At 47.4% G+C, this 24348-nt stretch overlaps 1 protein-coding gene across 1 annotated transcript in view; it reads left to right on the top strand.

Annotated features, from left to right (window-relative positions):
- NEK10 (NIMA related kinase 10) overlaps positions 1-24348 on the top strand; it is a 2768076-nt gene that overhangs the window by 359489 nt on the left and 2384239 nt on the right. The window contains exon 8 of the mRNA XM_069648774.1: positions 837-915. Within this exon, the coding sequence (XP_069504875.1) occupies positions 837-915 (79 nt within the window). The remainder of the gene's footprint in view (positions 1-836; positions 916-24348) is intronic.

Here is a 24348-nt window from a genome sequence, read left to right as displayed (position 1 = left end):
ATGTTATCTTAGCTTTACCCACACTAGGAGGTTCAATTTGTAGATTAGACACATCATAATGACAATAAGACATTATATGCCTTGGTACCTGTGAAAGGTGCTTCCCTTTTAAAGACAAATACTGTGTCTCATCCCACACGATCTCCTCACCACCCTGGGCCTTGTCTCCTCCCAGGTGATCCTCCCGCAGAACACTGCCCCCAAGGTCAGGATCAGGAAGCGTCTGCCTTTCCCTGGGCACCTGGGAGGAGACTTTAGACAGGGGTTTAGTGAGGGATCTGCAGGACTCATCACACTGGCCACACAGTTGATGCAGCCGTCTTTGGAATATTTAGGCATATGTGCTTGAATATGAGTGGTGTCAGAGGTGTAATTTAAACCTTCACTTTGTGTTTTGAGATTATTGCAACATTATATATGCATCTCCAGCCATGAACTTTCGAAAATCCCCCCAATAATAACTTGTTCGCTATTATTGGGCCTTTTATAGTTGACATAACGTGAGTGTTCCCATGGGAGAAAAGGGCCGGGAGAGGGAGTGGAAAAAAAACATGATGTGAACTCACTGGGGAGAGCTAGAGAAGAAAGTTATTAAGGATTATGCATGCAAACTGCACGGCACTTCAGTGGATTGGGGGTGGAGAGCGTAATAGAGGCATTTGTCTCATACAAGTATGCAAAAACAAAAAAAGTACAAGAAAAAGCTATGCACGCTAATGAAGGTGAATCAGTATTAGGTGAAAAAATTAATTATGGCCTATGGAACGTGATGGTGGATATGTGCAACAACACATTTGAGGATCCGAAGTAACATACAATCATCTTTTTTCACACAGCACATGGAGGTAATAGCAGATTCCTACCTTGGATGTGGAGATGAGCAGTACAATGTAGACAAATTGGTCAACATGACATGTAAGTATTGATTTAACACATCGGTGTTGCTGCATGATGGGAATATCAAAAGACTATGGACACTTTAGCAGGAAGCATAAGCATAATTTAAAGTTGGGTTTATAATAAAACCTATCCCATTTATATGTACTGCACATTGTTGGTTTGATTTGATTTGAATTATTTGTATAGCACAAGTAGGGTACCAAGCAAAATAAATTGCATCTGGGCGCAGCTGATATTGGCAGAGAAATTACAAAAGGATAGATTGACATGAAGTTTCGCAGTTAAATTTAGGAGAAACAATAAGTTCTAAGGTGTCTCCTAAAGGCTAGTAAGGAGGTCATACATCGAAGTTGGATTGGGAGATTGTTCCAAAGTTGAGGTCCAGCAACGGAAAAGCATTGATCCCTCCTAGTGGTGCAACGAGAGAGCGGAATAGTGAAAAGAGGCATCTGTGTTGAGCGAAGAGGGCGGGATGGTTGGTATGAGTGGATTTGATCTTTTAAATACTGTGGTGCTGAACTGTGGATGCACTTAAAAACTAAACAACAATTAGAGGGATGGCAGCATGTAAAAAGTTAGTTGTGGAGGCTTATATTTAATGCATTTTCATAGTCAAGGCGAGCATTCACCAATGTCCCATCCAGTATTGCATGCGACTCATAAGGGAGATAAGGTAGAGCACGCCTCAGTATTCGGGGGTAGAAAAAAACAGATTTGACCACTTCGATAACTTGTGAGCTCAGCCTAAATTCAGGGTACCAGATGGTCCCCAGGTTTATAATCCTCTTAGCAAATGTGGTTGGAAGGCCACACAGTGAGGGGGCCAGATTCTTTCAAGTAAAGCTGGGTATCATCAGTGTAAAAGTGCAATCCAATATTAAAGTTATGAATAAGAGACATCAAAGGAAGAAGACACATTTTAAAGAGGTGGGGTGACGTTGTAGAACCCTGTGGAATATCATAGGTAACCTTAAAGGGGGTAGTGGGGAGATGGCCAAGTTTCACCATTTACGTTCTCTTTGAAAGGAAGCTACAAAACCATTCTAGTACGAGGCCGTTTGGCACAATATTGTTTGTACCAGCTTCCAAACTCTGTAATAAGTGTCATTATTATTTTATACCACTGCTATTTTGAGCAGGTATTTTTCAGTGAGGAAGTGCATACTCACATCGTGTGCTTGCATCTTGATTCTAAGCTGCAATGTCTAAATCAATGAATGCGGGATGAGGGAGGGAAGATATAAGGTTAGGCTGCTGTACACAAGTCTGTAGCAAATTAATCATTTTTCACATTTTTCAATGAGTGGCTGTTCAATACCTTTAGTTTTTAATTGTATAACCTATGGTTACATATAAAGGGTTTACCTTCTGCATGTTGAGTAAGAGGGAAGATCTAGTACTGCTTAAGATGGTCAAACAACAATAGCAAATGAGCAAGATAGTGGCCACCCCATCATCTTTCCTTTCCTTTGCCAATCCATTTGTCCATTTATTCAATCCATTTACTCACGCAGGCAATCCATCCTTTCCATTGTTTGTTGGAATTGGGTGTTCTTCTCCCTTGTGGAGATGATATAGGAGGCTTATCTATCTATCCACGTGAATGTTTAGCATCTCAATTGTCTCATGGGTGCAAATATGAAATATGACATGACATGATTTGTTTACTCTTACCCACTTAATACCAATTATAGGACTAAATGTTGGGAAATGTTGGTAATGTTGGGTTTGATTGGATCAAATAGCCTACATAATTGCTGCAAATTCACGTATTTGTGTATATTCCGTGTTTTGGTATTTTGTTTCATATTTTATATTTTATACACATACATATATATACATATTTTCACATTTTATACTTTATATTTTATAAATTACATTTGTAAAATTCATTTGAACTAAAAAAAATAAAGATTATTATTATTTTAACCCTAGTTTTGGACCCAGCGTTTGGGCCTGAGTTGCCTAAAAAGTATAAGAAGCCATAAGTGGGAAGTATTGATTGTAGAAGTGCATTTACCCATTATGAGTATGTTGATCATTATGAAACAATTTGTATTGTAAATACCATCTGTTTTACCATTTCGTCTGTTTATGAGGTTCAGCGAGTAGGCAAGAGAAACACCTACTTCTGAGTGGAGGTCTTACCTCCACTCACAATGATGGTAATGGTGCTGGCAGTAATACTACCACTCTCCAATGAAGTCTTATGGTACTTTAGAATGGGGAGTAACAAATACCCATATTATCGTCAGGGGATTAATTATCATTACCACTGCTAATACCGTCACACTTGTGAGGAGATCCTATGTCTCTGAATACTAGACAGGTTGCCGGTTATATGCTACATTCAGCTGCAGAGAACATAGGCATATTTTATGTCCCAGAAAATCCACAGTTCATATTTAATTTATAAAAGCCCAATGATGACAATTGTGTATGTCAAAATGTTTGCAAATGAACCTGAGATTAAAAAAAAAAATACTTTGTGTGAAAAATATGTATTAGAAGGAAGATTTCAAATACTGCATGAAAGCCAAGAAAAGTAATGTCATGTGGAATTTTTAGAGATTTTTTATAAAACGCTTGCCAGACAGATGGGCCTGCAGTTGTCACTGTGATTCTGAACAAGTTAAACATGTAACTTCACAGAATGAACTCTAAAAAGCATGGTGAACGCCTAGAATTTGAAGTTAGAGAACATTTCTGATGGAACACTTTAGTGGGTCTCTGGTGATGTCATTACATACATATTCCCAAAAAATGTGGACTATGCCCTTTATGGAAATAATGGACCTCTTTACGGGTACACAGTGGTAAAGTCTTTCTAATTCCATTCCCATCACTTTGCTGCCTAATTACCACACCACCATAATATAGGTTTGGAGGTAAAGTGGAAGATTTACCTCCAGCATTTTGTTGGAGGTAAATCCTTCTCTTGCCCCAAAACTCTGGAGATATACCGTGCTGTACTACTGCTCACAGTAAATCCATTGAAAACCTATGGATTCCAAAAATGGGATTTACACCACCATACCACTACTGAATGGCAGTAAAAGTAAATGAGTTAGGGCTTGATCACAAGCTGGGCGGTAACTTTGCGCAATTACTGCCAGGCGTAAATAGTGTTACCGCGGGGTCATGCAGTGTTATCTGCACCACATCACAACCTGGCATGCACATGCCCTCAACTCCAACCTTAAGACTATTAGCACCTGGCAGTAATTGTGCTCAAATAAGGGCTACCGCTGGAAATCTGGCGCTAATAGCGCTACTGTCGGAGATGCAGCGCTAATAGCGTCGGCCCTAATAGCGCCGACGGAAGCTGCATCACTGCCAGAACGGGAAGCCTTGCGGTGGCCATTTTGGAAAATACAATCCATTCAAAATCTCCACTTCGCAGCCATCCACACCAGCAAAATATCCAGGATGTCTCAGGAGAGACTCAGGGGCAAGGCTGGACAAGATCGCCTCAGAAAGCCGTAATGTACAGTGGGGGAGCGGGTGGTGCTTGTGAATGTGGTTGGGACCATGAGGATCTGTATGGTGCGAGGCAACATAAAAGCTCTGCCCAGCGTCGCACAGCCATCTGGCAGACTGTGAGCCAGAAGGTCAGTGCAGTTGCCCACGTCTCCTGGGATGGGGAAGACTGCAGGAAAAGGTGGAACGACCTGCGGGTGAGGGTCCAGGAACTGCTGGCCCAGCACAGGCAGGAGAGCATGGCCACGGGTGGAGGGACAGTGCTGCCACTTGCACTAACGTTGTGGGAGGAAAAGTCCAGCTCAGTGCTGGACATGGAGGACATCAAAGGCATTAGAGGTGCAGAGGCGGGTGCCGGCAGCCAGGAGGCAGAAGGGGAGTCCACCTGCCTCGAGCAAATCATGTGCATGCTGTGGGATATATTGACCCACTCAACAGTAGGTGAAATACATGCAGTGGCTATTTTTATTCCACAGGTTTGTTTTAATTCCGGACCCAAAATAAGAAAATAAAGATTTAAAACACATGGGCTGAATTTGCAAGCTCCCAAAAAAAACTGTTATTCCAGTTGCCAGCCCTGACACTTCCCCCTAGGAAGGGAGACACACCATAAACCTCCAGGACACGAAAGTGATAATTGCCAGCTTGAAAAACTTTGAATGGGCCAGGACAAAGAAAGTTCACACGGTCGTCAGACATTCGTCTGTGCTCCAGGCTGGGACAATAGAAGTCCTGGGACACTAACCTGTGAAGTGTGAAGGGGCAATAAAACCTTCAATTAAGCTGATAAGCTGAGAAACCCCCACCTTGCTTGGAAGGAAATGGCAGTTGGTAACAATTGAAGGAGGGGAAAAAAATGATCCAGTGACATGGACTGCCATTTGCTTCCAAAGACTATTTTATAAATAAACTGTAAAGACTTTTATCTCTGCAGCAAGAATTAGTAAAAATGTGAAAAGTTTGCAGTTTATTTTCCAACTTAAGTTTTATTAATTTTGACATTGGAAATGAACATACAGGTGGTTGTATATTATGCATTAACAATTACGTTAGAAGACTGCTTTGTTCCACCTTAACGTGCATAACAACATTGACACGTTTCGTTCCAACGAAATTAAATTTGAAACCCTGCCCCCCTCACCTCCTCCCAACTCAAGAGTCTCATTTGTTCGTGGCAGTGCTGAGGACCGTAGTGGGCTGCATGGCGTTCATCTTTAGTGATCCTTGGATCATGGAGCTCTATTGGAGTCTGTGACAGGCATGGGTGATTGGCAATGAGACCTAAAGTGTTCAGCTACTCATGGCGCAGACTGGGTCCTAGGTTCCTTGTTGTGTCGATTCATTTGAAACCGGGTGTGTGATGTATTGGTCGGTAAAGTCGCACCAGGCTTCTTCATGTCGTGCAACCTTGTCGTGCTGCTATTTTCTCCATTGTATAAATGTTTGTGGCGATCTGTATCCAGTCCTTTTTATCTGAAAGGCGTGGAGATTTCCATTTTATAACTAGACCTGCCCTCGCCGCGAGCATCAGGGGAGACGCTAGTCCTTTTATCCTAATCAGTTTGTCATCTTCCTCTTCAAGGCCAAAAAGAATCAGGAGGGGGGATGATTCCCTCTCTATGCCGTCAACCTGCTTAATCCATCAGAGGACTTCTTGCCAGTAAATGCGAACTTTAGGGCAGTCCCACCACATGTGCCAGTAGTCGGCATCCATACCGCATTGTCGCCAGCATCTCGGGCTGGAGGTTTGGAACATTTTGGATAGCCTGTGTGGGTCGTACTGCCACCTGTGGAGTAATTTTATAGCGTGTAGTTTATACTGGATTGCAATTGATATTTTGGATTGCGTTTTGCACATTTTTATCCCATGCCTTCTGGTCGAATTCTCTGCCAAAGTCTCTTTCCCATCTTCCCTTGAGACGGAGACTTGGGGTGTCATCATTGGTGATTAGGGCCCTGTACATTCGCGCTATTAGGCCTTTGGAGGTGTTGGACGTGTCCAGGATCGTCTCAAAGGGTGTGAGTTCCCTTTGTGTGGTGGCCTTCCATTCTCTTCTGGATAGTACGCCTTTCAACTGCAAATACAAGAAGATCGGAATCGGGTGAATTTAGAGGGCTTCTTCTGGTTCCGTAATTGAAATGAATTTCCCTTTTCTCCATAGCTGGCCGACTCTCTCCAGGCCGGCATCAAACCAGGTTTGGTATCTGGCATGTTCCGGGATTTCTTCTCTGATCCCGGGGGACCAGAGATGGCTCAGAGGTGAAGGCCACGTGGTGATCCCTGACATTGCTTTCCCTTTCTTCCATATGCTCCACATTGTTCCCAATATCGGATGATCGCGCAGTCTTCTTGTGAGCTTCGATCTGGGGACCCACAGCCATTCTGCTATGGTTACAGTGGCTAGAATGTTGTTATCCAACTGGATCCATTGGAGGTCCTTTCTGTCTCGCAGGTGTGGGATCAGGATTCTGAGTTGTGTAGCCTGATAGTAGCGTTCTGTCGGGAAGGTCTACTCCACCTAGCTCTTTTGGTAATATTAAACTGTCGTAGGGGATCCTGGGTTTCTTTACATTCCATAGAAATTCTAGTATGGCCTTCTTGACTTGTCTGAAGAAGTGTTCGGGGATCGTGATGGGCAAGACCTGAAAAGGGTACAAGAACCGCAGAAGGCTCACCATTTTGATTGCGTTTAGGCGTCCCATCCAGGAGATTGTGAGCGGTTTCCATTTCCTGAGATCAGCCTTGAGGGCTTCAAGAAGTGGAGGAAAGTTTGCTTCGTAAAGGCTGTCGAGATGTCGCGTTAAATTGATTCCCAAGTACCTCAGTGTTGGGCCTCCGATGATCAGCCCAAGGCGTTCGAGAGCTACTTGATGTTCGGGGGATGGTTTGTGGAGTGGGAAAAGGGTGGATTTGGTTTTATTAATTTTGAAACCTGAGAGTGTACCATATTCTTCTATCAAGTAGATCGCTCGTGGGATTAAAGACGTTGGGTTTAATACATGGAGCAGGATGTCATCTGCGTACAAGGCCAGCTTGTATTCTCTGCCGTTTACCTGAATCCCCTCCATGGCGGGGTCTGCCCGGAGCGTTATAGCGAGAGGCTCCAGGGATAGCGCAAAGAGTATTGCCGAGAGGGGACAGCCTTGTCTCGTACCCCTACTGAGGGGAAACCAGCGGGAAAATTGGGAGTTCACTGCCAACAATGCTCTTGGGGCCGTATAGACAGCCTTAATTCCTCGACGGAGTGTGGGACCTAAGCCTATCTTCTTTAACGTGGCTTCTAGGAAGTGCCATTCGACTCTGTCGAACGCCTTCTCTGCATCCATTGAAAATAACGCTGGTGTGTTTAACTATTTTTGGGCCTCGTGAATCAAGTGGAGGGTCTTTCGGGTGGAATCTGCACCTTGTCTGCCTAAAATGAAACCCACTTGGTCGTTGTGAATTATTGCGGGCATGTGTGACTCCAGCCTTGCAGTGAGGATTCTAGTGTAGATTTTAGCATTGATGTTTAGAAGGGATATTGGGTGGTAGGAAGCACACAACTTTGGGTCCTTACCCTCCTTGGGGATGACTGTTATCAGAGCTTCTGAGAAGGATTCGGCACAACGCCGGATTTAAGGATGTTGTTAAAGAGGTCAACCATGAATGGGAGAAGGGCATCTTTGAATGTCTTATAAAATCCCGCTGTGTAGCCATCGTTCCCAGGGGCTTTCCCTGTTGGGAGTCTTTTGATCGCTTCTTCGATTTCTTCCCCTGTGATGGGGGCTTCCAAGGTTTGTACTGTATCGGGCGGGAGAGCGGGCAAGGATATTTTGTTCATGTAGTCTGTTATCGCTTCTGGATGCGAGGCAGCCTGCGATGTGTGTAGTTTTTCGTAGAAGTCGGCAAAGGCTTCGGGGATATTGGGGGGGTATGGTCGTGGGGATCTCCTTCGCTTTGGATCGTGGGTACCCACTGCTCTTGGCGTTGACCACAGAGTCTTGCGGCTAGTAGGGCGCCTGCTTTGTCCCCGTGTTCATAATGCTTCTGCTTCAGGCATTGGAGTTTGCGGGCAATGCTACCCGTCTCCATCTGTCGTAATTCCTCCCTTTTGTCGTTGGCTTGTTTAATCTTTTGTGGTCTGTCTTGGTCTGCAGATTGTGCCATGAGGTCGAGTTGGGTAATTTCATTTTGGAGCCTGCTTTCTATGAGTTGGCGCTCTCTTTTCTTCGCTGCTCCCTCTTTAATGAGTAGTCCTCTCCAGGTAGCCTTGCCGGCTTCCCATACTGTGTTCGTAGAAATTTCGCCTATGTTATTGTGCTCAAAATATTGGGTGATATCTTGCTCAAGCTGCTCCCGAAAGATTGGATCCTTAAAGAGAGTCTCGTTGCAGCGCCATTTGGAGCTCCTCCGGAGGGCCATCTGGTCAATAGTGACCGTGACCATGTCGTGGTCTGACCATGTGACGAGAATTATGGTAGCTTCGGACATCGCCGCGGTGAGGTCTGAGGTTAGGTATACATAGTCTATTCTGGAGAATGTCGTATGCGGTGCTGAGAAAAAGGTAAAGCTAGTTCAGTTGGGATTCATATATCTCCATGCGTCGGTGAGATTGTAGGCATCCATCATGTCCGCAGCAGGCGGGCGTCTGGAGCCCGATGAGGGGGCCGAAGAAGAAGGACCTGCTTGCCTGTCCTGATTCAGGTCCATCCACGTGTTCAGATCACCCCCCAATATTACTTCGCCCTCCGCTTCGCTCATGACTTCGGGATTATTTGCTGTAGAAATCTAGATTGTCCCGTGTTGGGCGCGTACACTGATGCAAGGGTGATGACGGTGCCTTGTATCTTGCCCACAATACTAATGCTCTGCCACTCACATCCCTCCACGACTTTAGGAGTTCAAATCGAATCATTTTATTGACTAGAATGCCGAGTCCTGCTTTCTTTAGTGGGCCGGAGCCCCAGCATTCCGAGCCTAGTTTAGCGTATAGGACCCTCCTCTCTTCTCCTTTACTATATCGGGTTTCCTGTAAAAAGAGGATGTCTAGTTTCGCCCTCTTAAACTCTCTGGATACGAGCGACCTTTTGGTGGGGGAATTAATTCCTTTGACATTCAGCGTGCCAGTTTTGAGTGTGCCATGCCTGTCGCTTGATTCGTTATGGTTGCGGATCAGTGCTATGTTCATAGAAATTATTTGTCACGTCGTGCTGTCCATTGCAGGAAATTGCCACGGTGGAAGCAGTGTGATAGCTGCTTCCAATTAACGGAGGCTTTAAGATTAGATGTACCCCTTCCCTCCCCACCTCCCTCCGGGTATTAAACATCATACCTGTTGTCCCCAGTTTCAGCTGTCCGCCCTCATTTTCTTCATGGGGATCTGAGTCCTAGTTAGATGGCGTCCGAGTTGGACCAGGTGTATACAGCCGGTCTACTGTCGGACCACTAGTGAGGATCGTAACCGCACGACACCGACCACTACTATCATCTGTGTAACATTCTGAACCCCCCCTTTTTCATTTCTTTTTGTATTCCGGTCTTAACAACATATTAACAAACAAAAATAGCTGCAACTGTGAACCAGTAAGTGAATTGATATGTGCAGTTTTTAGATTTCATCTCCACCGGCTGCTCGTCTCTGCGTTTCGGATGGTGTTCTTGTTGTATGCCAGAACAGACCTGACCACTGTACCGGTCCCCGAAGTGCCGATAGTCACCAAGAAATAACGTGGAGGCGTACAACGCCGTGATAAGGGACCTGCATATGCCATTTCGTTTGTTACTGTCTGGTGTGTTGTTAGGTCATCTGTACTTCCTAGATCCCTTGACCTTTTTCCTTATCGGGCCCTGTGGTCCGCCTCTCGCTCTGCTTTGTAGTGATTCCTCCTGCATTTCGTCACTTGGGTCGGTCTCAAGTAGGTCTGCAATACACTCACGGATGTCCTCTTCCGAGCGGAGGATCACCTTCCTACTTCCGTGCTCGAACGTGAGGGAGAAGGGGTATCCCCACCTCTATCTGGTCCCTTGTTCTTTCAGCCATTTTGTTAGGGGGCGACAGAGGCGCCGCAAGGCCAGGGTGAGCGAAGATAGGTCTTGAAAGATGATTATCTGGGCTCCACCAAGGGTGAGAGCATCGCAGGACCTGGCCGTCGCGAGTATCTTGGCTCTATCTTGGTATTTATGAAATCTGACAAGGACGGATCTCGGGCCAGCTGGAGGACCTCCAGCTCTATGTATTCTCTCTATTGTAGGTTCATCAATGTTCTCGTCTGCAGCTCGGATTCTAATGATGTCATGCACAGTTTGTTTGAGATATTCCCCTGTTTCCCCATCACGTTCCGGAATGCCGAAGAACCGTAGGTTATTTCTTCTTTCTCTATTTTCTAAATCATCGATTTTCAGATGAATTTCGTCTTCCCTCTTCTCTATATTGCGCATTCTGAGGTCTAGTTGGGTTTCTAGTGTATCTATTGAGGCTTGATTTTTTTCAACCCCCTCCAGTCCCTCTTCAATGTTGTCTACTCTCTGGGTCATCTTGTCTATTTTGCTGCTGAGGTTAGCACCCATGTTCCGGATTTCACTCAGGAGGGTGGCTATTTCTCCCTTCGTGGCCGCCGCTCCCCTCTCCACTGATTCTACTGACATTGTGGCGTTTGTGTCTGGTTCGACGTGCTGTGGGGTGTATGCGTACCTGGCCAACTTGCTTTGGGTGTTCATATGGTGCTTGAGTGCGAGGAGGCACACGCCCCTGGAGTGGGGGGCCCTACCCTCTGCACTGGGGCGATGTAGAGTTCTCAGAGTGTGTAATGGAACACCGCCCTGGGAGTTCGGGGTGTTGAGAGCATGGTGGTGGGAGGAGGCACACGCCCTGGAACCAGGGGCCATACCCTCCACTTGCGTTGGTTTCCTACTCTGAGATCGCTGTATCTTCAGGGGGGGTCTGATGCATGGACCGGGCTCGGTGGTGGGCTCAGGAGCAGTTGCGGTAGACGGGTCCCGCGGTGGGGGGCACAGGCTTTCAAGAGGCTCCGAGGGGTACCCCTACAGATATTCAGTCCGTATTCGTGGTGAGCCGCCTGCATGACTCTTAGGGGTGTTATTGACTGTCAAGCGGAGGAGGGCACACGGCCCACACGTGGGGGCCCAACCCTCCGTGTGGCCATCTATTCAGGAGCCTGCTCCTCGCGTCCCGTGGCATATCGCCAAGTAATGTGTCCAAACAGGGTTCGTTTCCTCGGACTCAGCACAGGGACACATACCGTGGTTTTTGGTGATACGGTCCGTTGAGGGAGGGCTGAGTCTGATTCGTGGTATTCCTGCCTAAAAAGCACCTTATGTGGGAGCCAGGAGGTTTCCGGGGGCTTTGCTCTTGTCCTTACCTCCTAGGGAGGTGGTGCGGCCGTGGGCCTCCTTGTTGGGATAGTGGGGAAGGGGGAGATCTTTTATCCAAAGTGCAGCACTGTGTGTGGTGTGCGGCGAGTTGTGTTGGGGGGCTGGTCACCATAGCCTATACCGTGGCTGTGTAGAAGTGCTTTGGGCACAGGAAAGGTGCTTGGGGCACTGGGCTAGGCTTGGGGCACTGGGCGAGGCTTGGGACCTCCCCTCTTAGGCCCGCAGATCCCTGGTCATCCAGGGCCTCTGGGCTTCTTGGGGTAGGTGGCGTAGGGAGATTACCCCGTGGTGGTGCTTCTCCTGTGCAGGCGAGTGGTGGGTGCTGACACCGTCGTCGGCGGGCGAGAGACGAGGTCCCGCTCAACCCGCGCCCCGCCCACAGCTGCGTCCTCGGTCGGGGGCGGAGAGAAGGAGAGCCCCCCCTCTGCAGAGGGGGCCTCGGAAGGCACTTTGGGGGGAGGCGAGGCCGCGGTGTTAGCCTGGGACCACTTGGTGTTCTGGGGGGGGAGCAGGGGGCACTCACCGGGTGCACTGTGCAGCTCGTATCAATGGGGCGCTGGGCGGCTCAACGGGGAGTGTGCGCGGAGCTCTTTGCAACTCCCCGTCCAGCTCTACCCAAGTCCGTAATACGGGCAATGGAGCGGAGAGTGCCCGGGAAGGCCGTAGCGATGTCCTCGCTCTCTGCAAGTAGCTTGTGGGAGGTACCGTCTCCCTCAGGGTTTGTGCTGGCACTTCGGTTTGGGGCGGAGAGCAGAGGAGGCCCCCCTCTGCAGAGAGGGCCTCGGAAGGCACTTTGGGGGGAGGCGAGGCCGTGATGTTAGCCTGGGACCGCTTGGTGTTCCAGGGAGCAGTCCGGGGGGGAGCAGGGGGCACTCACTGGGTGCACTGTGCAGCTCCTCTCAATGGGGCGCTGGGCGACCAGTTCTCCCCAAGTCCGCAATATTGGAAATGGAGCGGAGAGTGTCCGGGAAGGCCGTAGCGAGGTGCTCGCTCTCTGCGAGTAGCTGGTCGGAGGTACCGGCTGCCTCAAGGTTCGTGCTGGCACCGCCGTCACCCTGTTTGCTGCGTGTGGGCTCGGGGAGGGGAGGCTCACGTCGTTGGTCTTTTCTCCTGGCTGGGTCTGCCGTTTTCCGCCAGAGTTTCGATCATCCAGTGGAGGATCGGTTCACGCTGCTGGGGGTGTCACTATTATGCACAGGGGGGGGGTCAAAAACAGGGGCTCAGGCCGCTTTTGGGGCCCGTGGGCTCGGAGCTCACACGGATGTGTTGCTAATCCGTGCGCCCCCTTTTGGCCGATCCAAGTTTGCAGTTTTAAATATAATTTTATGGGCTTTCTTTTAGAATTCATTGACACCTTGGGGACAGAAATGGTAAAATATGGCAGAGCATCCATGTTGCAAATGCAAATTGTTTTACATACAGCCCTTATGATAATTCACACCCATGTATAAAGTTATAGAATTTTGAGTAATATAATTCCCATTTAAAATCGCGAAAAACTAGTAGAGAGGCGAAACAAGGTCTCACGGACTAGAGGATTGGACTGCAAAGTTCTGCACAAAATATGTAACCTGTGTATATAATTTGCTAAGAGATTGCAATTGTATAAATGTATGTTTGTGGCAAAATCGGATTTTAGTTAAAGTAATCATGGGAGGTTTTTGGACATTGTAAAACTCACCTCATAAATCTGACATCATTTTCCTGAAATCCAACCAGCTGAGACCGAGGCGGAGACTATAACCCTTGACCCCCGTTGTTAGAGGAGTGTTTAGTTAAGCCTGCCCCAGTCAGATACTTTGATGATGTCACTGGGTATTATAAATAAGAGTCCCTTACAAGACTCTACACACACACACACTCTCTTCCAGATTTTCCAGCGCCAGCATCCTGTTCCTGTTCCATCCATCTAGATTCCAGATCCCAACTACAAGGCCAAAGCATTGCTGACCCTACTCCAGGACCCACTGCAAAACCCAAACATTGCTGATCCTGCTCCAGCAAGGCCTCAATTCTGAAAACCCACTAAAATCCTCAAATAACCAACGGGGAAAGCTGTGGTGTTTTTGGGAAGCATCCGGATCCCACTAACTGCATGCATCCTGCAAACCTGCCATCCAGCTCATCTTTAGTATCCAGTGACCAGCATTGCCAGTCCAGAAGTGCCATTTGGTGACCAGAACTGCCCAGTTGTTTGCCAGGCGCTCTGCCGTGTAGTGACCAGAACCCTTGATGGTCCGAAATCCCAAACTAAAATCAGACTAAGTATCATACATACCCCATCTGAACTCATAGTATATCTTGTCTTGCCTTGGTTCTTATCTCACTCTCTAAGTCATCCCATCCTTACCCGGCTAACTTGTAGAACTGTCAGAATTATCCATGCAACCTTGCCCTTGCTTTCTAGTGTTAGCGCCACGTTTCTCTTCATTTCTGTCTTGCATAAGTTATCAGCGATAGTATGTTTAAATAAATTAATTTTCCTTTAAGAAAAGGGGTACACTGCGTGAAGGGTTACAACTGCAGCGTAACTTTTGATATTCACGGGTGGCGTTCCTCTTTGCTTAGCCACTAAATCTAGTTTAAGTGAGATTTGCCTTTCAATTTTAAAGCCGATTCCCCTTTTCACTGCTCTATTTTCCTAAAAACTAACCTCCCTCTACCTTCCATATCTCTCTCAATTTACCAGCTAGAGGCTTACTTTCACTTCCATATTGTACCTGAGATATATAGCTATCCCCCAACCACTGCACTCCAAATCAGTGTATTTCACCCGTTTTTATTAAAAACCGTTTGGTTAATTTTAGGCGGGAATGGAAAAAATGCAACTTTCACATATGTCATTTTGCTGCAACATGTTTTAAACTTGCCACTCATTTTTCGAACTGTATGCTTTTGGTAATCCATTCTTTGTGATTATTAGTGTCTCTGCATTGTTGCTTTAGTGAGGAATTATATTTGCTTCAAGGTTTTTAACACACATTCATTATTTATTTGTCCATTTCCGAGTGTCATTTTATAACATTGAAAGAGGTTTTATTTTTCTCTCTTATTTGGGGAGGGAAGTTCAGATTTGGATTCCGTTTCTTGCCTCTTATTCCTGATTACCTCCTGTGTCTGTTTATCCACTCAGATCTGATTATTTGTGGGTTGAGGGAACATTGCAAGGGGAAATTCTAACTTAGGTGCCTATCTTTCCCAAATCAAAAAAGTGTTCCTATTCTGTTGTGCTGTGTATATGTTTCACTAGAAGGTGAAACCCAGTGCATTGCTCACATTCTCATTGTAATTATCACCCCATTGGTGATTTCTGCCCCATATTAAGTCTATGATTTATTTTGAGTTTAAAATAAATAAATATTGTACTTTGCCAACCAGCCTGGTTCATGGTCCATTGTGACCCAGGGTATTTGAAAAGGGGTGATATGAGGGGTGTACCATCTCAATATTGCATCAATATAAAAAGATAAGCATTTCCGTTGTGCGTTTCATACTAGGCCGAGACAAAGGTGTGTGTCGCCTGATTGAAATCCTTAACAATGCAACAATAACAGCCTAGCACAGCATGCTCCAGTGGAAGGACACAGGAGCCGGTCATTGCAACTGGGTGCAGTGAGTGGGACCCAGTTAAGGCACCTACCATAACATCCATGTGCCAAGGCAAGAGACACATCCAAGCCATGCAGGCAGCACAGCAGTGCCCCATAGGGACCTGCCAGTGACATGTACCCTGCATCAGCCCCAAATATTACCAGTGTTGGCAAGGTGGGTGCACCCCTCCCAAATATCACCGGCATCAGCAAGGTGGGTGCATGGGTATCAAAGGCATGCAAGCCTAATAACAAGGCAATCTTCCCATCCCTACACTGTCCAAATAAAACCCCTTTGCACCCCACCTCTTTTCTGCATTGACCTGCAAATGCCCCAGACCAGGCCTTTGCATCTGTCCAATACCCCAGGCCCCACTCATGTACACAATGCCATGCATGCAAAAACACATGGGGGAATGTGACCTAACACCATCATGTATGTCCTCTACAGGCACATAGGCAACACCAGAGGCGTCGGAGGAGGAAGAGGTGGCTGACCCACCTGGGAGTGCACAGTTCCATGACACAGCCAGCACCAGAACCACTCCACGAAGGGGCAGACCCCCCACACTCCATCAAAGCAGGAGCAGGCCTAAACCCCCAGTCCAGTCTAGGCTACCAGGAGCACGCTAGTTGCACCAGTTGACACCTCTGATGCTGTGGACACTGCCACAGAGGACACCACCCCAACAGCCAACACAACAGTGGAGGAACAGGCTGACAGCAGCAGGGACTCTGACCATGCTGCAGGGCCAGCAACCCCAGGGAGCAGTTTGTGCACGCAACCCTCCGCAACAACGGAGAGGCAACCACATGGCCGACAGCGCAGCCAGAGCCCCCAGACCCCAGCACGCCGCCGGCGCATGCACACCCCTGAGCCGGACACAGGCACCCCCTCCTTTGGCTCTCCTGTTACCAGCACACCACTAAAACGCATCCCTTCACCAACGCAGACTCCTGCCACATTGGGCATGGTAATGCAGAGGCTGGGTGAAATGGATCAGAGGCAAAGGGAGATGGAGGCCATTGGCCAAACCCACTCTGAGCACATGCAGGCAATCCGGGATGCAATCCAGGCTGCGACACGAAGGATGGTGCAGGACAATGCCCGGACACTGAGAGTCACAACTGCAAACACTGTTGCACTGACAGCATTTGGGCAAAGGGTGTGTGAAATGACAGAGGGTGTCTCAGCCCTTGCTGAGTAGATCCGTCAGAGCAATGAGCTCCAATGGCAACAGCTGCAGGGGGCCGGCTCAAACCCTACAAGGTCATAAACACCTACCGAAGTGTCCCAGGAAAGCACCCGTAGGTGTCAGTCTCTGCGCCAGCTGTGCAAAAGATCACCAGCTGTTGGGAGTCAGGGAAAGTGGGCATGTCCACAGTGATTAGCTTGATGACTGTTGGCCTGGGTGGCCATGTCATGGACACTTTGGGTGGCGGGGGAGGGGGGAATTGTGTGCTTGGTAGTTGGTGGTGAGAAGGGGATGGGGACTGTGTGCTGGGTATTTGGTGGTTGGTGGTGGGTAGGGGTGGGGGTATTGAGTGCTGAGGAGTTGGTGGTGGGTGGGTGTTAGGCAGAAACCTGTGCAGTTCCCTTGGGGAACACTGCAAAAGATTTAAGACTACAGGTAGAGCAGTAAACCCCTTTGGTAGCAGTCTGTACCACCCAGATTTACCTGGTAGCTGTGGCTGAGCAGTCAGACTTCTCTCAAGAAGAGTTAGGCAGTATGCAAAGTATACACAATATGTACCAAAACACAATAGCACAAGCAAACACTGACCAGAGCTTGGTTTCAAAAGTATATAGTTATTTATTTAAAATACACATAAGTTAAAAACACTCTAGCAAAATATAGTAAACACTTCAAACACAGTTATAATGAAAGTAGATTCAATCCTTTCTCCTATCTAGACAACTCTAGGTTAACACCACTTAATTAAAACAGAGGTGAGTGCTTAACGTTAGATGACACTCTAGTAGTTTCCAAGAAAGGGAGAGAAAAAGCAGAAATGGGTTAAACACACCACTCTAAGGTCCAGAACACTTGCAATAGGCTCAAAGAAGCACAAGGTCACAGGTGAGCAAAAGTCACTAGGCAGGGCCCACTCTTAGAGTAGCCGGAGCGAAAATGTGCCCAAGATCACACTGTTAGTTAGAGATTCAAAGTCTTGCAAGGAGTCAAAAAGAGTTTAGAGTGGCTCAGAAAGTTTAGCCAAAGTGTCCCAGGCACTCCCAGGTTCGAAAGCCGGGGACTAAATCTACCCCGTACAGTCGGTGGCAAGGGAAGCCAGGCGGAACACAGTACCTTAAGCGGAAAGGATCCTCCAGCGGGGGCAGTTGTTCCAGGCAGCGACAGCAAGGCTCGACGTCGGTCAGGGGAGAAGAATATCTCGCTGAAGAGCAGAAGAGAAAGGTCGTAGCACTGCCCGGGAAGAAACCAGCCGCGGAGTCCTCCGGTTAAAGGGTTGGTACCGACTTTCGCGGTATGGGGGTAAAGTGTGGTATTCCGGATGCCGGGGTGCTTGGCACAGGCAAGGCGGCCACGAGATACCTCAAAGAACGGAAAGAAGGCGAAAACTGGTTGTCCCCACCAGTCAAGGGAAGGAGCCACTCCGTTAAGAGTTCTCCTCGGTCGTCGGGAAAAAGTGGTGAGACGGTTCAGCAGGGCTCCACCGGGTGGTGTCGTCGAAGCAGGTCGGCTCAGCTCTTCCCTCGTCGGATTCTTGGTCCTGTGGCGACTTCTGAAGTCCCAGTCCCCAAAGCCCTGCTTTTATGCAGCAAGCCCCCATTCACCCAGCCTAGCTGTCACTCAAACATGCTAAGTGGTGAGCCGGGCGGCTCACCACTTGGGCCAATCAGGACGGAGTGCGACTTGAGTTACCAAGGTAACTCAGTCCAGGGTGCCTAAATCCCCCTCCACCCCTCCTAAGTATCCCAGACAGAGTGGCACCACTTTGGAGGGCTTCTGTGGAGAAGCCCGCCAAAAGTGGAACAAAGGGCTCCACTTTGGGTCAGAGTTACAGAGGCGAACACCAACGCCATTTTAGAATCAAGTTTTGGCAAAAAGTCCCAACCGGAGTGATAAAAATAAATATATAAACCGGCGGTATGTTTAAGGCTACCGTAAATAAATAATTAAATGTGTTAGCCTAAAACAATGGGAAATCCCATAGGGAAATATTCGCGGTCGAATATAAAAAGTAGTTTCCACTGCCACCAGCCAAAACTCGATCAGGGGGGACGGAGACGTGCCCCCTCGACTAACAGACCCTGGGGCAATCGAATTGCCCCAGCCAGTACGTCCACAATATGATGGTTTGTACTGGTTCTGTTCAGGATTCAAGACTAGCAAAGTCTTTGGTGACTTTACATGCCCTGGGAGACAGTAGTCAGTCCCAGGGTATGGAGTCTATGTTGGGGAGTCCCTAGGACACCCCTGGGTCACGGCACAGAGGGTGCTGTGTGACCCACATCACAAAAATATATGAGGCCCTATGGAGTAAAAGACCCCATAGCCCATTCAACACAAGGTTTAACCAAGAAAACACACTTCAACATGTCCAAGAGTGAGGGTAAAAGAGTCTCACTCTTGGCAGGAGAAAAAAATTAAACCCCAGAAATCCAGCAAAGCTGCTGGGGGACTCACTAGGTAGGGAAATTCAGCCTAAACAGAGAATTCTCCCTAACAGTGGGGATAGCGGGATTGTGTGCTGGGGAGGGGGGGTCAGTTGGTGCAAAATGTTAGATAAAAGTTAGTTGAACATCAATAATGCGTGGACATTATTCCTGATTGTGTACTTGTGCAATGTATTCACAGTGCTGGTAGTGGACAGGGCCGGGTGTTGTTCTAGAGAAAATTGTCTATTAATGCCTGCTGGGCAGTCTCCCTTCCCTCACGTCATCCCTGTGAGTGTCTGCTCTGCCTCATGCTGTTCCTAAGCGTCTTCCTCTGGGTGTGGGGGCACAGTCCTCCTCAAACAAATGTTATGGAGCATTGCACAAACCAGTAAAATTCTCCCAACTTTCTCAGGGCATACATTAGGGCTACAACAGTGCAATTGACGCAACAGAATCGTGCCTTGAGGAGTCCAAATGTAAGATCAATACATACACGGGTCCGGCTGTGGGCATTGTTGTTGGCGGTGTACGCCATGTGCAGATTGTTAGGGAGAATTCTACAAATGTTCTAATTTCCCTTACCTTTTGAGACCCCCAGCAACTTTGCTGGATTTCTAGGATTTGATTTTTTACCTGGGAAGAGTGTGAGCCTTTTTTCCCACTCTTCCATGTATTTTGTGTGTGTTTTACTTTTGTGTTCTTTGGTAATGGAGTCTTTAAAACAACCTCCATGGCCTCATCTTTTTCTGTGAGTCACACAACACCTTCAGTACAGTGGCACAGGGGTGTCTTTCAGACTCCCCAAGGTTTAAATACCTTTCCTGGGACTGACTACTGTCTCCCAGGGCATATAAAGTTAAATTGACTTTACTAGTTTCTTTAAATTTACTGACCCAGCACACCCTATCTTACTATCCCCCCTACCTCTCCTCCCTTCTCACTTTCTATACCCCTTCTCGTTCTCTCTGCTTTGCTAATCTTTTCCTACTCTCTCCTCCTCCACCTCCCTGTGCCCCCTCACGCTTCCGATCTTTCCAACTCCTTGCTCCCTTCCACTGGAATCGCCTCCCCCTTCACATCTGCTCTTCCCCCTCCTACCCTTCCTTTCGCTCTTCTCTCAAATCTTATCTTTTTCACTCACCTCCCTGGCACCCTTCGTTTCCTCTCGTTCTTCTGCCTGCCCCTCATTCCACACCCCCTACCACTGCTCTTCCTTACCCTCTCCATCCTCTCTACCTCCTTCCACCCCACCCCCTGCTCTCGTCTAGTCCTACTCTTTCCTCTCCTCTTCCTCACACACTCTTACATTACCTTTTACTCCCGCTCTTACCTCCACTAACACCTACCATTCCCTCACTCACCTCTGCTCCTCCCTCCTCACCTCTGCAATATTGTAAATTGTTCTTTATACTGTTTTAGAGTTGTGATTCAATTGCCATCTTATGCTTGTTGTATTTTGCTTGTTCGCATGTAAAGCACTTTGGATTAAAGGGCTATATAAATTCAATAAAATACAAATACAAATACTATAGAGTGCTGGAGGGGTTGCTTAGCTTCCCCTGAGTCAAAACACTCATGTAACAGTAAAATGTTACATTTTCCTATTTTAAATGGCTTGTGGCAGTGGTTTATGTGAACTACCATGTCTTTTCACGACCGCTAACAACGGTAGCTCAAAATCAGCGGTAGCCATGTTTTCCAATATGGCGCCCCAGACCTATCTGTAAAAACAGACTCCGGTCATCTTTTTTCGCCATGTCTTTTACAAAAAGTCCTTCTTGTGTTTTGGTCCCTTTGTTCTGTGCTGAAGCCCTCTGGTGCCAGAGTGTCTGGGGTGTACAGGATGTGAGGGAGGTGCCCGAAACGCCCTGTGCTTAGTCTCCTAGGAGACCGGAATGCCCTCAGGTGTGATTGTCCGGCTGGCTGTCCGGCAAGGACAGCCACTCTGCTGGGTGAGTGACTGCCAGGCTGAATGAATGGGGGAAAACTGTTTAAAAGCAGGTCTCTCGGGACTTGGAAAGCAGAGTCGACCACTGGAACGAAAGAACCGAAGAGGAGAGAAAGGAAGAGGACTGCTGCAACTCCTGGACGATCGGTGAAGCCCTGCTGCTGGTCCGAATTGCCTGAAACTCCGATGACAGAGAAGCTCTTCAAGGTTAACTTCTTCCCTTGAGTTTGGTGGGAACAACCAACTTGCAAGCCACCTGGACACCATCCTATTCTGGTCGAATTTTCTTCAGAGTGCTGTTGAAAACTGGATAACCAGGGGGAAGGAAACCAGGGGGACTTTAAGGCACTCGCACCTTAAACCGACGTCTTGCTACAGCTTTTGGCCTCTTCTCTGGGTAATGCAGGAACCTCCCGACATCCTCCTTCTTGTCCCCATGACTGAAGCTCAGGAACAGCGACATCTGCTTGAACTGCCAGGAACAACTGCCTCAGCTACAGCTTTCTTCATTTAAAAGGTGCTATGCAAACGCGGTCCGGAAATCTTTTCGGCCATCGAGAAAGTGCATGAAACTTTCCTCAACTACAAAGGCTTGTTCTTCCCTAAACATTTGTCAAACTTTTCGCCTAGCCAAATCCTTTGAAAATCCATGGCAAAGACCGTTATCTACCAGAACTGTGCTATCCTATACAAAAGACTCTGAACCATTGACTTTGGCCCAGGCCTATTGAGAAGAATTGCTACTTGTATTGAAACCCCATGCCCTGCCTATGAATGTATTTGGGCTGTCTATTCTTATAACCTTGTCTTTTCCTCCCTTTTCTAAGTATCTGAAGTGCCATTTTGCTCCTACTTCATTTTTGAGCTAAACCTGTTAAGTTACTTACCGGTTGGATTTTTGTGGTGTATTAGAGTGCGATATTGAGCTGCTTGTGCTAGTGTAATGTTTTATAAATGATTGAGTAAATAAATGTATATTCTTTTACCGAGAAAACTTGTGCTACAGCTCACTTAAACTCTTGAGATAAGTCTGGCTGCTCTGTCATCGCCACCACTTTACTGTGTAGTACAAGCTTGTACCAAAGGTGAAATTGTGCTTACACTTGTAGTCCTAATTGCCTGTAGTGTTCCCAAAGGGTACTGCAGGTGATTCTGCCTAACACTGGTGCACAGTGGCGAGGATAACGTATACTTGTTACATTTAGAGTGCTACTTTTACTTTTGTTCAGGTAAGCCTCCCAAGGCTAAGCAACACTAGTAAAGCAATTGTTTTATCATGACTGAAATGGAAAGCTACAGACCGGATACCCTAGTGACTATAACTGTTGATCAATTGAGAGATATGTGTAAAGCTAGGAATCTCACTGTAAAAGGCAAAAAGGTTGAATTGATAGAAAAGTTGTTAGAATACCAAAGTCTGAGGAGTGAGTCTGAATCCCGCACACCTGCAGCAAATGTGGAAAACGTTGATAAGGATGATAATGTTTCTGAGAGTAACTCAAATGTTATAGATGAGTTAGAGGAGGAAGAAGAATCTTCAAAGGCCCTGTTTTACCTCTGTCTGCTCATAGACCACAGGGACCCCACCAGGTCCAACTTTAAGTCCTGAATTTGTCTCTTTAGAAGGAATGAACTTGAGTTAGAGTTTAAAATAATACATGCTCAAACTGAATGCAAACATCAAGAACTTAAACTCAGAGAGATGGAATTTAACCGTGCACTAGAGATTAAAAAGTTGTCTGTTGAAACTGGTTCTCTCCCAGTGTCTTCTAGGTCTCCCAGTCCTAAGAGGCCTTGCATGCCCAAAGATTCAGTAAGTAGGTATGAGGTTAAGCTTGATATTGTGGATTGGTTGGCTGCTTTTGAATATAACCATGGGATTCAAGACATTACAGGGAATCAGTTGATTCCTTGGTTTTTTTCTAGGCTACCCCCTGTTGCAACTGATGTGGTAATGGAGTTGGGTGTTATAGACAGAAAGGTATATGAAACTGTGAAGCTAGCTTTGATGGTACTATCAGGACTGGCAATATTGGCTACGGGTTTTGCTAGGTGATCAGCTATATCTTCGTCTTCACTCGATTTGTAACCCTCCCCTGTCTCTTCCTCCTCACCTGAATAGTCCAGTTTCTTCCGGCGGGTAAGTCCTGTGCACGGCTTCTTCTTTTTTTGAAGATATGGTCTACCTCGGAAAGAAGCCACCGTGACTCTCAGACAAAGAAACCCCACGGTGACTCCCCTCCGCGACAGCCAGAGGGGAAAAAGCCACTGGAACGGCAAAAAACCCCTGGATCCAATATAGACGTGAAGATTGTGGGAGTAGTCAGCACAATCGTAGGTTGAATGATCCTTCGCCGAAAACCCAGATGATGGTAAGGTTGGCGATTCCGCGAATCGAGGGAATAGGAGATGGCAGTTTACAGGTAGGCACCCCTCGGGGTGGAGGACAAGAGTGAACGGAGAAATCCGAGGGCAGTGTCTCTTAGAGCGAAGAAATTCTCAGCAGAGATTCAACACGGCAACAGAAACACAGGAGAAGGCAAACAGGATACAGGGAAAGGAGGGGCCCGTAAGGAACGGGAGGTGGAGAAACAACAGGAAAATAGCAAGTAGACTATCCGAAGGGAAAACTAGCGCAAGCAACAGGGCGATAAATAAACACAGTTGCAACGCGCCGAACCGCCGGCAGCCGAGTGAGATATATACAAACGGCGGCGGCCATCTTGAAAACAACTAGACCGCGTCTGATAGACGAGGAGGAACGTAATGGAACATTTTAATGGCGTCCTCGCGTCCACCTTCGCCACAAACGCCAGTCGCTGGCGGCCGTGACAGTATGCCCCCTCCGAAGGCTTCTCCCACCCGGCCTTTCTGGATGTAGCCGGTGGAACTTGTGTAACAGTTGAGGAGAGTGAATATGGAACTGTGGTTCCCATGTGTCTTCTGAGGAGGGATATCCTTTCCAATGAACGAGATACTCAAGACGTCCCCGATGATAACGGGAGTCCCGTATCCGAGAAACTTCATATTCCTCGGAAGCTGGAACTGGCAAAGTACACAGCTGGGGGGATGCTTGTTTCCGGGTATCTGGCACAAAGGGGCGTAAGAGGGATGAGTGAAACACGGGATGAATCCGCCTGAGTCCCTTTGGCAACTTGAGGCGGAAGGCCACGGGATTAACCTTTGAAGTTATCTCAAAGGGTCCGATGTAGCGGGGTGACAGCTTAGAAGGCCGAACCCATCGAGGAAGGAACTTTGTGGACAGCATGACCTTGGAACCTCTGTCCCAGGCAGGAACTTGACTTCGGTGTTTGTCCGTTTGCTCTTTGTAATGACTGCTAGCCTTAGAGAGGCTCTGACTGGCTGTGTTATGGGCCTCCTTGATCTGCGCAAGGGTATTCTCCAAAGTAGGAACGTTAGTTTCCTCCCAGAAACA

Source organism: Ambystoma mexicanum, chromosome 2q (genome assembly GCF_040938575.1).
Source record: "Ambystoma mexicanum isolate Mex_15411 chromosome 2q, UKY_AmexF1_1, whole genome shotgun sequence".
Taxonomy (NCBI): Eukaryota; Metazoa; Chordata; class Amphibia; order Caudata; family Ambystomatidae; genus Ambystoma; species Ambystoma mexicanum.
This window is presented reverse-complemented; position numbering and strand designations above follow the sequence as displayed.